At 46.3% G+C, this 17,078-nt stretch overlaps 1 protein-coding gene across 2 annotated transcripts in view; it reads right to left on the bottom strand.

Annotated features, from left to right (window-relative positions):
* The window catches only part of DENND11 (DENN domain containing 11), a 38,776-nt gene extending 22,478 nt beyond the window's left edge, over nucleotides 1–16,298 (bottom strand). The window contains exons 1-3 of one of the 2 annotated variants that reach the window (XM_074366903.1): nucleotides 16,023–16,298; nucleotides 2,703–2,802; nucleotides 1,593–1,751 (exon numbers count right to left, since the gene is read on the bottom strand). In XM_074366903.1, the coding sequence (XP_074223004.1) occupies nucleotides 1,593–1,751; nucleotides 2,703–2,802; nucleotides 16,023–16,272 (509 nt within the window). In that variant the 5' untranslated portion in view covers nucleotides 16,273–16,298. The remainder of the gene's footprint in view (nucleotides 1–1,592; nucleotides 1,752–2,702; nucleotides 2,803–16,022) is intronic. The other variant, XM_074366902.1, reaches the window with a different exon arrangement.
* Nucleotides 16,299–17,078: the final 780 nt, after the last annotated feature.

Here is a 17,078-nt window from a genome sequence, read left to right as displayed (position 1 = left end):
ACAAGAGCCCCCAGATTTTAACTGGTCACCAGGTGGCCCAACTAGAGACTAACTTTCCCAGTGTCCTTTGCTGTTAGGTGTGTCTTTGTTATTGAGAACTTGACAATGGAATGTGCGATGTGATGTAGGCAACTTCCAGGTCTTTCCCTCCTCCCTGTGGGCTGGAATGCAGATGCAGTAGCAGCCAGCAGCTTTGAACAGGTGAGAACACAAACATCTCTCTTAGGATATGGTAGATTACGAAGAGAGAAGCGTGGGCCCTGAATGATTGTAGGAACAGCAGGCTACCCACTCTGGCCATCTGCCTACTTCTAGACCACTACATGGGAAAGAATCTTCTGTCTTATTTGAGCCGTTGTATTTGGGGTGTCTGTTATCATACATTTAGCCAGGACTCTATACCTGGCTAAATATAACACCTCCTTATAATTTTTGGCTTTTGAACCATGAGAATGTATTGCCTACTTGGGAAATTAATTTTTCAAAAGGAGTAATAATTTTCTCAAAGTGTCAAGATCCCAATAAGAATGTTTTTTTTTTTAAACTCAATATTACTTCTGAGACACAAAACTAAGGAAATATTTCAAATACAGAAAAATATATATATCACAGCTCCAAAATGCAGAGAAGCAGTTGAAAAAAATCAGAAAGATGCTTTATGCTCAACCATAGGGAATAATCAAGTAATCTTATGCGACAGCTCTAGTATTATAGAGCTATTAACATAATCATCAAAATGAAAAATATGGAAGGCAGTGGAGAGAAAATATATGCATAACTGGTGTCCCTGAAGAAGGAAATATGCAGAAAGAAAGGTTCCTGAAATTAAAAATAAGTCATATCTATAGATCAAAAGGGACAAACCATCCCAGAAAAAAACAGTTCAGAAACATCACTGATAAAGAATCTATAGGGATCTGAACAGAAGAGACTTCTCTGAAATAAGCAGTATCAGAAGACAGCAGAGCAGTGGCATCCTGGGAGGAGGAAAGATTCAAGAACCTTCTATATCCTATACTTTTAAAAAGTACACATATCTGAGCACCAGAAGAGGCAAATGTGCTAATATTTTACAGGGATCAGGGATAGATTTCTCTCTTAAAATCTGAAATAAAGTTAGATTACTCATATGATGAAAAAATAATTAATAATGGTTTTGCTGCTTCTGTTAAAAATTCCCTTCCTATTTTCCCAATAATAAAAATCCTATACTTTTTAAAGTATAGGATAAAAATTGCCCAAAATAACAAATGACTGGGCTTTAAAAAGCTGAGAAGGCAAGGAGGGCATTATTGTGGCTTAAAATAAGCAAAGACCACCTACATGGCAACAAATTAATTACACAAAATGGATGACAATGTTAATATAAACTGAAAGCAAAATCTACCCCAGCTTCTACTCCAGTATGAAGAATCATTATTGCAGGATGCTGGCTGAGACATGAAAACCACAACCTGAGGTGTGAAAATGGCCTTGGATGTTCTTGGAGAGGCGTCTGTGGTTTGGGCACAAAACCTCTACCCGCGAGGGCTCACCACATCCACACCAGCTGGCAGACCCCGGCTCCCCACCCAGGTATGTACGCCACGTACCGAACTTGGTTCTCCAGGAAGTGCATGTACCGGTAAAGCAAGGTGTAGGAGGGCGAGAGGATGCCCACGGACTTCATCCGCGCACCACGCTCCAGCTCGCTTTCCACAGGCATGTTGGCGAAGCAGGCCAGGCCGAAGAAGGGCCCCTTCCGGAAATAGCTGAAATAGACCAAATACGGATTGTGGTTGAGAATCAGAGAGAGAGGAGGGTTTGTTTTATTTTGTTTTCTTGAGATGGAGTCCCAAACAAAAGACACAACTGTGTCCAGGGCTCTACCTGAGAAAGCTCAGCCTGAAAGAAACCTTTTTTAGAATCTTAGGGGACCAGTTAACTGAAGCCACTCATCCGTCCAGATGAGACAACCAAGGCGAAAAGAAATTGAGGACCTCGCCAAGGTCATCCTGCTGGAGCCAGGACTTCACCTCTGCCACGCCTGCTGCTTGATTGCTGGAGACCATGGATCCAGCCCTTCTCTCCTGCACAACTGACAACTGGGAGGGGGAGGGTCTTCTGTTTTATTAGCATAAACCGTGTTGATTTTCTTCACTTCCTGAGTCTCTGACGTATTTAAAAGAGCATTTGACCAGAGCTGTCACTTCATTTCCTTCCCTTTTCTCACACTTGTGTCTCACTGTCTCAGCCCAGTGAGAAGATTAAAGCTACTCCAAGACCCTTATGTTCTTTCTGTTTGCTCCTCACAAGACTCTGACTTACACAGGACTAGAAACTGGCCTTACTTAAGGCTGTCATAGTTTTAGCACATAAATGTCTTAAGTTAGCCCAAATGGAACCAAAACTCTATTCTTTCATTACAGCTAAACCTCAAACAAGGTCCAATCATCTCTTAGAAAAGGAGAGAACTTCTGTGGCAAGAATTCTTAACATTTTCAGGTCATGAAACCCGTTGAGAACCTAGCAAAAGCTTGGGACCTTGCCTAAAAACTGATATAAAATTATACAGAAACCTGTATATACATTTTCAGGACATTTACACCACCTCCTGAAGATGCCCTGATCAGGGCCCGTGTGCTCGGAGGAAAGCATGGCGGGGTGGGGTGGGGCAGGGGGAGGAAATAGTACAGAGAAGACGTGCATTCAGAAGTACTTACATGAAATCAGACTGAATTTTGTGGGACCCACTGGCCATAGATTTGAACTCAACGCCTTCAAGGTCAATATCTTGAGGTAAGCACCATTCTACCATGTTTCCTGTGGGGAGAGAGGATACACACTGAACGAAACAGAATCATTCAAAGAAAAGGGCTTAGTGCAGGGCTGAGTACAGTGGCTTCCAGGAAATGTACTGATGACCTCCAGGACTGCACAGGCAGCTCGCCCAGTCCATCACCCACATGCCAGCAGAGTTCCCGAGTCATCCCAAGGGCCAGGAGATGGGCACTGAAGGTACCTCCAATCTCTGTCTTCAGGTGAACACTGACCTTGGGTCTGCCACTCCGCTTGGCCACCTCCAAATCTCTTCCTTTCAGAGCCTCACTTGTAAGTGAATGTTTTTACCCTCTACCCCCCATTTCCTCTCACAGTCTCTCCTTTATCTGGTGAGAACTTGCTTCCATCTTGCCTCTCTTCGGCCACTAATGATTCTGACAAACCCCAAACTATTTATTTTAATTCGCATTTTCATTGATCTCTTTGCAGCATTTGATAATTCCTCAAAAACTTCTCCTCTTTTCCCTTGATTCCCATGTTAGAAGACAATTTGGGTTGTTTCCCTTCTGTGATCAGTGCAGCTCTGCTTCCTTTCTTAACTCTTTCCTCTCTCTCCTCAAATCAGGCCCTTCTCCAAGGTCCAGACACCAGTTCTTTGCTTCTAGAATTCCCTTACCTCAAACAGATTAGAGTCCAGGGACCAATAAAGAGCTCAACAAGGAGTCTAGTGATCACAGTTCTGGGCAGTAAATTCTATGATAGACAGTAACATTGGATTTTAGAAATTTTGGAATGTAGCAATGACAGGCATCCATCAGACTGAGGGAATCAGAGAATTTCATAATAGCAGTGTTTCCCAGAGGCTTGAGACAACACTATAGAATATGCTTTATTGTTTTCTTGCATGTTCAAAAATTTTCCAAATAAAAATACTAACTTACTTGTGAGATTTCGCTTTAGAATGAATTTCTCATCAACACCTAAAACCCTAATTTCCTGGGCATCAGAAACACCATCAATAATCCCAGACAACAATGCTTTCAGGTGATTGTTTGGGGCAGAGAGGTACTGCATATCCAGTCTACAGGTACGCGGTCCAGTCTCCCAACAGAGCAGACATCAGAGGGGATCACCCTACCCTGTATCCAGAAGCCTAAGGCACTTTCAAGTAGTTTATTTTCAAGAGAAGACTCATGAATCCAAACAACTAATCAATGAGCTAAAACAAAAAGCATGAAGAAAGGAATGAAGATTTTGCTAAAACAGAAAAATTAAACCAATGTTGCCTTTGTCAGAGTTAAAGACAGGAAAAAGCCTGCTGCACTCTGAATGACAGGTGGACCTGGGGATAAAGGTCTTAGCTTTCAGCCTGTGTTGTGCATCAGGACACCCAGGAAACTTAAAAAGGTGCTGCGACCCACCCCAAACCTACAAGGTCATGATCCGTGCCACGTGTGTGCTTCTGCCAATGAGCCTGCTGTGTACGTGGTCCTCACCCTTCATGATGGCAACAGATGGTGACTTAGGAAAGGGACAGCTTGGGATGGAGCTGCAATGGCCCTTAGGTAGATGCTGTCCTCCTCTCACTCACTTAACCTGCTTATTCCAGGATCTGCTGCCTTGTTCCTTCCCATGCAGTGGGAACCCACCTGAGGTTCAAAAGCTCTCACTCAGTTCCTTTCCTCCAAGCCAACCTGTCCAAAACTACTCAATGACTTGTTAAAACTTTAATTTACCTAAACTTTGTGCTGAAGGATAAGTTCGGAAAGCAGCACGAGTCATAACTAATAGTGCACAATGAGTTTTCCCAGCGTGAACATACCTGTGTAAGCAGAACCCACATCAAGAAACAGAACACCGTCAGCACAACAGAAGCCTCTCGAGTCCAGTCCGAGTTGTCAACCCTCTCTCAAGGTAACTATTATCCGGACTTCTAACACCATAAATTAGCTCTGCTGTTTTTGAAATTTCTATAAATGCAAACATAGTTTATATTCTTTTGTGTCCATTGTTTTAATTTTTTTTTTTAAATGGAGATACTGGGGATTGAACCCAGGACCTCATGCATATTAAGCATGCGCACTCGCCTTGAGCTATATGCACCCCCCACCACGTGTTTGTCTTCTTCGATATTTTTTGCAAGATTCATCAATGCTGGTGCACGTAGCAACCACCTGTTCATTTACTATCTCCATCCTATGCATGAAACGCAGCATACTTATCTACTTAACTGCTGATGCGCATTTAGCTTACTTCCTGTTTGACACTATTACAAACAGCACTGCTGGAAACAATCTGGGACTTGTCATCTGGTGAATGCACGTGTGGTGGCTTCCTAACATGTGACCTGGCTCGGCTGAACCACATTTCTCAGAATTCCCTTTCTTGCACGTTTTCAGTTGAGACGAGAGAGAAGTGAAGCAGAAGCCATGCTGTGTTTATGTCGGAAGGTCAGTGCAGGGGCATCGGGGAGCTTGCGGCCATAGCTGCTTATCTGCAGGCTTGTCACACTTGGGGGACGGCAGCCAGCTCTGCTGATGCCGGATCCTTCCCCTGGATCTTCTTTCAGCCTCCCTGACCCGCACCGCAGGTGTGTGCTTAGTTCCATAACGAAGGTCATCAGCTGCATCAGGTCAGGACACCCCATCGTGAGAAGTGGAGGCAGTGGCAGACTGACCTGGGTTCCCTTCCACCCTCGAGTTCCAGCTTGATCTCCTTTTTTCCAGCTGCACTCTATTCTTCATAACCACCTGCTCAAGAGACTTCAAGCTCCACCATCAGTCACAAAGACAACAGCCTTTCAGAGACTGTCCAACCAGCTCCCAGAGTTGCACAAGATCCAATCCCTGCAATAAGTCCCTTTATTTCTCCCCCAGTGGTTCTGCTTCCCTGATTAAACTTTGACGTTGGCTGACGCCATATGCACACACTTCTGCTGACTCCATCCGTAGGAGTGGAACTGCTGTAAAAACCTTTGCATCCCTGCAAATTAAAGAAACTTCAATAATTCCCAAAGCAGGGTTTGCCAAAGCTGAGACGACTAGGGCTTCTGCAAAACCCCAAAATTTTTCAGAACGGATTTTGGCCAAACAATCTTTGTTTAGGTTCAACAAAGACAGCCACGTTCCTTTACTGCAGACCTTCTCAGAGCCTTTCATGTTACTCTGCATTATGTATCTCTATGAGATCGATACCATGCTTGATGTTTCCAAAAGTATTTGGCCAATAAACCTACTTTTAAGGAGCATCTTAAAGGCCTAATTTTATAGAAGGTTTTTTTTTTTTTTTTTTTTTTTTTAAGAAATGCTAGTATATCAGGGGCTGCATGTTGACCCTGAGTGCCACTCTTCCTTTCTTATAGAAATAGAACCTCCTATTCTTAGCTTGGCACCTGACCTTCCAAATGACGACTATGTTTCTCCGTACCTTCCTGCATACAGGTAAGGATACCTGAGTAAGTTCTGGTCAGTGGGATGTGGACAGAGTGACATGTGTAGTTTCCAAATTGTGTCTTAAAGGGAAGGAATATGCTGCCCCTTCTTCCATCCTGCTGCCTGGCATGGGGATGTGGTGGCAAGTCATCCTGAATCATCCAGGTGGGGGCATCAGCCTAGGTATCATGGAAGGGATGATAGAGTGATGGCCAACATGAGTCTAGGGCCCTTGAGGACCCCGTGGATCTGAGCCAGCATTCCAGCCCTAGGCCAGCTAGCTCCTGACTGTTACATGAAAAAGAAATACACACCTATCTTGATCAAACCACTGTTAATTTGGGTCTCTGACAGTCACAGCCACACATATGTCTTATTAAATATGGCTGACCTGCAGAATCAAGTCCCCAATTCCTCAGCCTGATTCTCAAAGCTTCTTTCTTATTCCTCTGTGCCTGGCCAGTCCTCATGGCATAGAAGCTGAGAGTCGGGTGCAGTGAAGGCCATCCTGAGTCACATTCTTCACTTTTAGATGGATGCAAGCCCCCTGCGGTTGGGAAGAAAAGTCCATCAGGGTCAGGCTGGCGAATCATAGAATGGACCGCGGGCTCTGGAACACCACTCTGGGAACAGTTCTTTATCCCACAGGAAGAACGTTTCTGCTGACACACTCCTTGAACGAAAGGAAGGGAGATAAAGCTGCCATGGCCGTCATCCCAGCCTAATATAAGCATCATCTTGGATGTCTGTCTCCCCAGGAGACTGAGCTTCTTAAAGGCAGGAACTTCACTTGTTTATCTTCACATCCCAACATAGCCCAGTGCTCAGCACGGGACAGGATGGACAGTAAAAACAAAACAAAAACCCCACTTTATTGAGGACGGGCATGTTTTTTAAAAGCCATGATATTGTGATTATGTAGAAAAATGTCCTTTTTCATAGGAGGTTTACACTTAAGTACTTAAGAGTGAAGTCATATCAACATTTACTCTCAAATGGCTGAGGAAAAAAGGTTATACCTGTATATAGTGAGTTCTGATGCAATGCCTGCTGAATTTGTGTCACAACAATTGATATGTTAAGAACAACGTGAGCATAGGGAATCTGACTTCAGCTTATGCTATAGATTCAATGCAACAAAATCCCAACAAGCTATTTGTGGATACTGACAAGTTAATTCTAAAGTTTATGTGGAAAGGCAAAAAAGCCAAAATTAGCCAACACAATACCAAAGAGAACAGATACCACCTGATTCTAAGGCTCACTACAGAGCTATAGTAAGCAAGACAGTGTGGTGCTGGAAAAGGTTAGACAAATAGATCAATGGAACAGAATAGAGAGCCCAGAAATAGACCCACATAGATACAGTCAACTGATCTTTGCCAAAGGAGCTAAGGTAATAAATACAATGCGGGAAAAGATAGTCTTTTCAACAAGTGTTAAAACAACTGGACATCCACATGCAAAAAAAAAAAAAAAAAATCAATCTAGATGCAGACCTTATACTTTCCACAAAAATTAACTCTGTATGAACAGTATACCTAAATGTAAAATACAGAATCATAAAACTTCTAGAAGATAACACAGGAGAAAAAGCGAGGTGACCGTGGATCTAGCAGTGAGTTTTGAGATACAACACCAAAAGCATGATCCATGAAGGAAAAACTGTAAAGCTGTACTTCATTAAAATTAAAACCTTCTGATCTGTGAAAGACAGTTAAGAGAATAAGAAGACAAGCCACAGACTGGGCCCCAAAGTTTGCAAAAACATATCTGATAAAGGCTTATATCCAAAATACACAAAGAACTCTTAAAACTCAACATTAAGAAATTAAACAACCCAATTTTTAAAATGGACAAAAGATCTAAACAGACATCTCACCAAAGAAGACATACAGATGGCAAATGTGCATGCTCCATATCCACGCCATCAAGGAAATGAAAATCAAGATGGAGAGATACCACTAGCACATCTATCAGAATGATCAAAATCCAAAACACCGAAAACACCAAATGCTGACGAGGATGCGGAGCAACAGGAAACCTCGGCCACTGCTGGTGGGAGTGCAAAATGGTACGGTCGCTTTACATTCTTACCATACGATTCGGCAGTCATGCTCCTGCGTATTCATCCAATGAGTTGAAAACTCAGGTCCATGCAAAAGCCTACATACACATGAATGTTCACAGCAGCTTTATTTCTCATTGCCCAAAGCTGGAAGCAACCAAGATGTCCCTCAAAAGGTGAACGGATTTAAAAAACCTGGGATATCTGTATAGTGAAACACTGTTAGGCAATAAAAAGAAATGAGCTGCCAAGCCACGAGAAGACATGGAGGAAACTTTAATGCACATCGCTAAGTGAAAGAAACCAGTCTGAAAAGGCGATATTCTGTGTAACTCCAACCCTGTGACATTCTGGAAAAGGAATAACTATAGATAATAAAAAAAACATCAGGGGTAAGGATGGATGAACAGGTGGAGCACAGAGGATTTTTAGGATAATAAAACTATTCTGAATGATATTGTTATGGTAGACATACAACATTGTGTGTTTTTAAACCTGTAGAATATACAACACAAAGAGTGAACTCTAATGTAAACCATAAACTTTGGTTAATAATAATGTATAAATATTGGTTTATCAGTTGTAAGAAATATACCACACTAATGCAAGATGTTTATAAGAGAAGTACCTGGGGAAGAGGGGTATATAGGAACTCTGTATTTTGTGCTCAGTTTTTCTGTAAACTTGAAATTGCTTTAAAAAAACAAACAAACCCCAAAACCAAAAAACCACAACACCAATTTATTAATTGAAGAAAAAAGCTAACAGATGAATTAATTTTCCTAGGGGTAATAATGATATTATGGTTATGTTGGAAAATGGCCTTATTTTTATTTCGATCTCAAGATTCACAATGGGATGGAGCGTCCCTACACACCAGCATCTGCCTGTTACCTCGGTTCCCCCTGTGTGTTACAAGCCATACTTGTCTCCTCCAGTGTTTGCACTTTCCATCCAATGTCACAAAGCCCTCTTCTACTGCTTCACAGTAACTCACAGGCTCCAACACCCACCTCCATAGGCAAGCCTCGGGTCTTTTTTAAGGTAGAGTGCCGTATTTTGAGTATTGATGTATTTCTTAACTATTAACTTGTGTACAACTGTCCTCCCATTTTTATTCTGTTCCTGTCTTTTTTAAATGTGTCACTGACAAAGGTTTTGAGTGTTGTGCCCCTCACCCCATTTTCCCCATAAGCCCTGTGATTTTTACTGCATGATTTGCACGACACAGTGGTTTTTAGGAATGCATATTTCACATTAGAATGGAACTGACTTTAATGAGGATAAAGCAAATAGGGCAACATGTCAACAAATGGGGAGTGAAGGATACAATGATTTTCACTGTATTATTCTTTCAACTTTTCTGAGGTTTAAAAAAGTGTCAACCTACAAATTGAGGAACATAATTGAAATAAAAGAGATGTGAAAAAACATATGCTAAGCATCAAGGACTTTGCAAAAGCAAAAAAAATAGCTGAGTCAGAGTGTTAAATTGGGGGATGAAGAAGCTTGAGGGCCAAAGGTCATTCTTTAACAGAAACACCCACTATTCTCAAAAACTGGAAACCAGTTTATATATGAAACTCGTAGAGTTTATGGGAAAATGATTTTGCAAAAAGAGTCATCTTTGCGGTGAGCCATTTAGTGCTCGAAACACCTCACGCAGAATGAGCTTGTCCCAGGCTCAGGCTTTCCACTTAGAGCTATTCGGTTTTCCAAATATCCTCACCGCACTTGAGGAACCGGGCCAGGGAGTGGGGGCCTGGAAGGATGGAACAGAAGGGCTCATCCCAGGCAGGCAGTCAAAGACAGGAGTCAACACTGACAAGCGCCTGACTTCCTGACCTGCTCTCCTTCCACCTCCCCGCTCACCCCGGGCAGATCGCAGGTACCTACAGGCCTTGCGAGCCTCCAGCTGTCAAGACAACTTATGAGGAGGGATGGACATGACCACACGAGGAACAAATGCGGCAATGTGCTTGGTATACATTCAGCCAGTCACTCGGTAAATACTGGTGGCCTGTGACTTGGCAGCACAGTGCCAGATGCGGGGCTGGTGCAAAGAACTTGGACTAACGGCTTGTTGGGTTGGCGGCTCAGTCACCCAGGGAAGCTGAGGCCATGCTGAGCCTGGCCGTGGATGCAAAGACCCTCTGAGCCTGCGGCCCTGTGTGGAGGGGCTCCCAGAGCCACTGTTTTATAAGCTCCTCCATCGGGCGAGATGTGCTCTGTCCTGTCTGCATCTGGGGCTGCCTCTGTCCTCTACTTCTGTTGAAATGTGAAATGACCGTATTTGGGTTTCATCAACCACCACATCTCTCGGGAGAACAGACATTAGCTACTACCGCTGCTGCCTGTTAGAAAGCTCATCTTAGAATATTTGAAGCAGAGAAAGCAACGATCTTGAACCAAAAGTTTCTTTCTAATGGGAAATACGTGACTTTCCTTCCTCTTTTTCTCCCTCCTTGTTGGGCGGTTCCCAATCAAGAATTTCCTCCTGAAGTCCTGATTTCATAAGCAGTGGCTGTCTCAGCTCAAGGTCCTGTCACAGCTCCTCTGACCTCAAGAGTGGAGCTCTGTACTCGTTCCTCCCTCTCCCAACACGTGCCTTGATTTTGTACCCTTTCCATCAGCTTCTGCCCATCAGCATACACACATGCCCTAATTTCAGGCGGGAAGTAAAAAGGAATCCTGACTCAGGAATAAAGGCAAAAATCCAGGAGTATCCATGGTCCCCACTTCTGTATGGAGCCACCAAATCCCAGAGATGGAAGAAACCTCAAAAGCTTACATGGTTCAGACTCTAATGCCAGACAAGTCAACAGCCCATATTACTTGACTCTGAGTCTTAAATAGTTTTAAAGAGTGTTAACACCACCTAGAATGAGAGCATATCCAAAGCAAAGGAAGGAAGAGTCAGTACAAAGAAACCTGAGGCAGGAAGAAATTAATCCTGGTGATTTCAAGGCAGCCATATGCCCATCATGGCTGAACTCCAATGCATTAATTTTGCATGGAAAAAACTTTCCATTTCACAGGCCCCGTATCATTTTACACCAGGCAGTGTAGAAGGCAGTCCAGGCTTGCCTCTGAGCAATACCTCTCTCTGCTCTGTGCCCCTGTTTTCCTCATCATTACAGCAAAGACCTTTGAAAGGATCAGACAGTTCCTGGTCCACCGTGGGCACCCAGGAAGTGGTGGGTGTTACCGATTCACGGTCCTACCTGTCTCTCCATAGACTTTCAAGAGAAAAAACAGAATTCACAACAGATGGCCACAAACTGACTTCTCCCTGGAAACCGCAAGCAGGTGAATCACTAACAGCTTGGGAAAGACTTTGCCAATGTGAGAATTAGTGACATTAACCACAAGTGTATTCCATTGACATCTGATAGAAACTACAGAGAAAGGACGTGGCAGCGTTAATCGTCCTAAGAGACGGTCTGGTCTCGGCCATCAGAACTGGCCTTCTCTTTGCCTCCTTGAGCTGGCCATTCCTAGGACTGCTCTTTGCATCTCAAAATTATGTTCCAAATTTTCCATTCTCATTCTACTTTGTCACTTTCCTACCGGTAGCTAAAGCCATTTATTATTTGCACGAGTCAGATGACCCGGGCAGCGCTCCAAGTATGCCTCAGACGCCACACCTAGCTTGATCTCACTGAGCCTCCACGTCTCCATTGTTTAAAAGAAAATGCTTGTATTCTGTTGACTATACCGAGAATATATGGGGGTTAAAATTAGTGTATGTGAGTGATTTTAAATACTACACTTATTTGATACAGACACAGAAGCATTCAGATGCACTACATTACATAGGAGTTTAGATGTAATTTAGCCACTGGCTTGAGGTTAAGGGAGGAACAGGTAATTCATCCCCAATCAGGAATAACAAAGGAAAAAGGGACATCTTATAAACTTCAGCCGGTTTTCCTCCGCTCAGCCATCCCCTCTCCCCTACTAAGCCATCCCAACACAAACACAAACACACAAAGCACAGCAATTTCCCCTGCACACCCAGAAAATAAGTCTGCAGAAAACACGGCTGTTGAAAGTGAATCTCCCATAAAGAGTGCGGTGAGGCAGTCACAGGTGTCACACGGCGAAGGTCCAAAGCTCTCTCTGCCTCAGGCCCACACCCCAGTCATCAGTCCCATGGTGGGACGGCTACGTTACCTTCACAGAGTGGGGTGGGGGCGAGGGCTGATTTCCAAGTGTGACAATACCTTTCCCCTAATTAGGCAAAGAAAAGGAAGAAAATTTGACTAGGAACCCAAAGAATGGAATCAAAATTAAAACCCAAAGCTCTACATAACGGGCTGAACACAATGAAAAAGCAATATTCTGGCTGCCAACCTCTCCCACCCGGCTTGCAAAGTGGGCATCTGGGCCTGGTTTCAATAGCAGCTTTGTAGCCCAGATGGCCAGCACCACCATCCCAGGGACTCCCTGCTCCGCAGTGTCAGTGAGTGAGTGAAAGGGAGAGGAGGGAGTGTTTGTGCGTGTGTGTGTGTGTGTGTGTGTGTGTGTGTGAGAGAGAGAGATAGAAAGCCTCTACCTCGCTTGAACTTGAAGCCCCTAGTCCTCACATCAACTGTAGAAGCAACAACCATGATTTTCAAACCACGAGTCCAATGAAAATAATATTCTTTATTGCACTCACCCCCTTCTCTGATTCTTCCTGCAGATGCTCAACCCAAAACTTGTGTCCTGGAGTACAGAAGAATTACTCCTGTATTCCCATACTCCAGTCTGAGAATCACGAATCACCGAGCACATTCCTGCCTGCGTGTGTGCGCACGCGCGTGTAACAAGGACCCGCTCCCCCCTCACATCCCCTCTCAGCACACAGACCACTCACACCTGACAGAGGAACGGCAGCTGCGGGTTCTCGCCTCCCCCGACCCCCTCTCTTGACCTCTCGCAGGCACCGATTTGGGAACATGCCAACACTTACCTACACCATGTGGGAAGATGAGTGAAATACCCAGGGCCTGGGCAGGAAGGGGCTGGGGAGGTGTGGGGAGAAGGGGGGAGGTCCTAGGGATGGACACTGAGGACGAAGCGGGGAGAGTCACGGGCACAGACAGCAGCAGTAGAAACCCTAGACAACTCCTCCCACAGGAGAACTTCTGAGACAGGTTCTGATTTTGGTAAAGCAGCCAGTATTCACTTTACTACTTTGGGGGTCATAGGCTAAGGAAGGGCAAAAGCCCTGGGGGACCCAGATTACACAGTAACCCACAGCACACCTGCCTCAGTGGCAGAGTGAGGAAGACACTGGACTAAAACCGAGAGACATGAGTCTGGCCCCAGTGATGTCTCCCACTCACTGGGCATCCGAGGGCCACATCACACCTCTCCAGACCATGACTTCCTCACCCCTCACACACAGGACACACCATGAGCTCTCTGAGGCCCTCGTCCTAGTGTCGACCTCTGAGGCCCAGGGGACGCCAGTAGCATGCGTGCATGCATTCATTCATTCATTCCCTCCTCTACTTTTGGGAGATACACCATCTAATTTTTACTTGATATAGGTATTATCAGGCTATTTTTATAGGAAGCAAAGTGCCATTTTAAACTGGGAGGATGACAAAAGAGATAAACAAGTTACAGGCAGGAAACAACAGCTTTTCCAAAAACAAAACCATCAACCTAAGTTAAAAACACACACATTCTCTCTCCCCCTAACCCCAAACCCCCACTTCCCAACCTCCCCACTCCGTGCACATAGCAAGGATGAAAAGTTAGGGGGCAGAGGTTCAGGTGGTGTAGTAAACTAAAAAGTCAACCAGACTGAGTCAAGTATTTATTGACTAGTTAGTATTTCCAAATTTCTTAATCATCCTTGGCCTGTTTGCTCAGGTATAAAGTGGGCATAAATGATCATCAAATTACAGCGCGCTGATGAGAGTTAAATGAAATCCCATTATAATAAAATGCCTGCACAAAGCAAGTGTTCAAGTGTCAGTTACATCCCTTCCTTCCACACTAACATTCATCAGAAAACCACAATAAACACACCCTTGTGTGCATGCATCACACATACACACAAATACTCTATACCTACATACCCACAAAATCATGCCCACCAGCTGTGACTGACGAGGCGGGGGAGCGTCCCAGCTCTGCGGTGCTTTTCAGTTTTATCAACACCATCTGTGGTTAGTGTAGAATTTACTTTCCTTCTTTCCCTCTCCAGTCCCTACCACAGGAAGGACCACTGCTAAATCAGACCCCGCTAGTGCTCCCTCTGCATTTCTTCTAGTTACTCTGAAACACTTCCCCAAAGGAATCTCATGCTCACATCTCCTCACCTGTAGGTGATGGAGGAGGGCATAAAGAATATTATTAGTTACAAAGTAGTATCTGTTTTTGTCCAGTAACAAAGGTTACTTTGGTTAAAAAAGAACAGTAGTTTTTCAAACTAGTGGTATCTGAGAGTCCCAATCCTATGTGAGTCAACCAGTGTATGTGATTCCATTAAAAAAAAAAAAAGAAAAGGGACTAGAATGCCAGTATGCACTTCACATAGAAGGGACAAGTACCATTTCATGAAACTTTTGTTTCAGTTACATATGTATGCATGTGAGTGAACTGACAGTGGTGTAAAATTAATTTCATATGGTGGATCACAGTCAAAAAACTTTGAAAGCCATTGGGATGGGACCAAGGGACAGACAGGAGTCAGAAAGGCCTAGTCTCCCCACAGCTGTCACTACTTCTTCCTGGGTCTTGCTGGTTTCATAACCCTGCCTGGAAAGCTATCTCCTGCCATCCCAAGATCCCCACTCCCCATTCCATCACACCCTGCCAAGTTCCTCAGGACTTCTCCAGTGCATCCTCGGAGGACCAGGAAGATAAAGAAGCTGGTGGTTCCCCCCCCAATGGAAACTTCACCTTTCAGCAACTCCAGTGGAGTTAGGACAGAAAGATGCAACTCGGTTTTCTTAACTCCTATAACCATGACTACAGCTCTCCTCCCTCCAATCCTGAGAGCAGAGCCCTTCCACGACCACCTGCCGCTTTCTGAGGGCGGTGTTTACTCATTCACTTTTGAACCCCCATTAAGTCTCTCACCACTAAAACGCACACTCCCTTACTCCGTGGTTAGGGCTAAAGACTGTGTGGGATAACCTTTTAATGCTCCACACATACCAGAAAGAGCCTACCTGAGGCCTCTCCTTTAATCGGTCTCCAGCTTAATCCCCCAGTGTCATCCCTTAACGCTCCAGGCATTAATTCCTCAAAATAATGCTGTCAGAGAAAGTGAACTTGGCCCTGCTCATAAAGTTACCCGGCAGGGAGGGGTGGAGAGCGAGGGTGGGAAGCAGAGAACCTGGGACGCTTAGGACGATCCGTTTCAGAAGGAATTCACCTGGGAGGCGTTCCTCCCCAGAAAACGGAAAAGCTTTTAACCCAGCAAGAAAAGAAAACAAAAGCCACCGTGCCTGTGGTCACCAACAGATCCTCTACCACGAGAGAAGTGGAGACGCGACTGTGGGGACTGGGGCGCGGACTGGGTATCTGCTGAGAAGCAGCCGCATGGAAAGGAGAGGGGGTCAGGGGGCGCAGGGAACAAAGCCCCTCGCCCCGCGCGCGGACCTCGCCGAGGCATCCTGCTCGTACGACGGGGAGCCCCGCAGGCGGGGAGGGGGCGCAGGTGTGCGGGTGCGCGCGCAGCGAGCCCCTCCCCCGCCGCCCCCAAAGTCGAGTCGGGGGCGACCCTCTCCCGCCCCCGGGCCCCGAGCGGCTCTCACCCGAGCGGGGATCGAAAGTGACCACGAACACGGCCACCACCTGGTCCTCCTCCACGTCGCCCAGCTCCAGGCGCCCGGGCTGCAGCAGCACCTCGGGCTCCCGCCTCCTCGGCGGCTCCGCGGCCGCCCGGCCGCCCCCGCCGCCGCCCCAGCCCCGGCCTCCGGCCTGCGGGTCCGGGGCCCGCGGTGGGGAGACGGCGGGGCCCTCAGCCCAGCGCAGCAGCGGCGCCGCGTCTCCCCGCTCCACCATGGCGAGCCGAGGCGAGGAGGAGCCGCGGGCGGCGAGGGGCGGGCGCAGGGGCGGGCTGCGGGAACTCCCCTCGCCGGGCGGGCGGGCGGGCGGCCAGGCCTCCGCGCTCACGCCGCGCCGGGCCCGCACCTGCCCCGGGCCGCCTCGCCCCGCCCCGTGCCGGCCGCCCTCCCCCCGCGAGGCTTTCGGATCCCGCCGGAGACGGCGTCTTCCCTCCCGGCTTCGCTGGACTGCGTGCCTGGTTTGCGATGGCACTGCTGCGCCGATGTGCTCGGGTGACACGGACGCGCAGCCCCTTGGAGCTGTCTACCTGTGCCTTCTCACCTAGGATTCCGTGCGATGTAGCACCCTGAACTGTTATACGCCACCATTATTTTGAAAGTCCCTGGTCATTTGGACCGTGACAGATACGTGTTACGTAACCCTGGATGTGTGGCCAGAGCTACCACTGCGCTAGGAGCGAGGCAGAAGAGGGGAACCCCGGCCGCCGGGGTTGTTTGCTCTTGGGATGGGTGGCCTGATCGCCTGAGGCTGTGCGCTTTGGTGTGAGGCCAGGATTAGTTGTGCGTGTATCACCCAGTCGGGGTGCCCTTGAATGAGCTGGATAGTGCCTGGCACTGGCCTTCCTGGACCCTGCCTGGGACTCCCCATCCATGACAGTGACTAAGTCTTTACAGAGAGTGGTGGACGGTCACTTACTTGCCCTTGGGGGATGGGGGGAAGGTTGAACTAAATATAGACATGATGAAAGCATCCCTTTTCTTTAGGGTAAAATGCTGCATAGATTATTGTTGTATCATAGATTT

The sequence above is a fragment of the Camelus bactrianus genome, chromosome 7, assembly GCF_048773025.1.
Source record: "Camelus bactrianus isolate YW-2024 breed Bactrian camel chromosome 7, ASM4877302v1, whole genome shotgun sequence".
NCBI lineage: Eukaryota > Metazoa > Chordata > Mammalia > Artiodactyla > Camelidae > Camelus > Camelus bactrianus.
The sequence above is the reverse complement of the archived record's forward strand: the minus strand, read 5'-3'. Positions and strand labels throughout refer to the sequence as shown.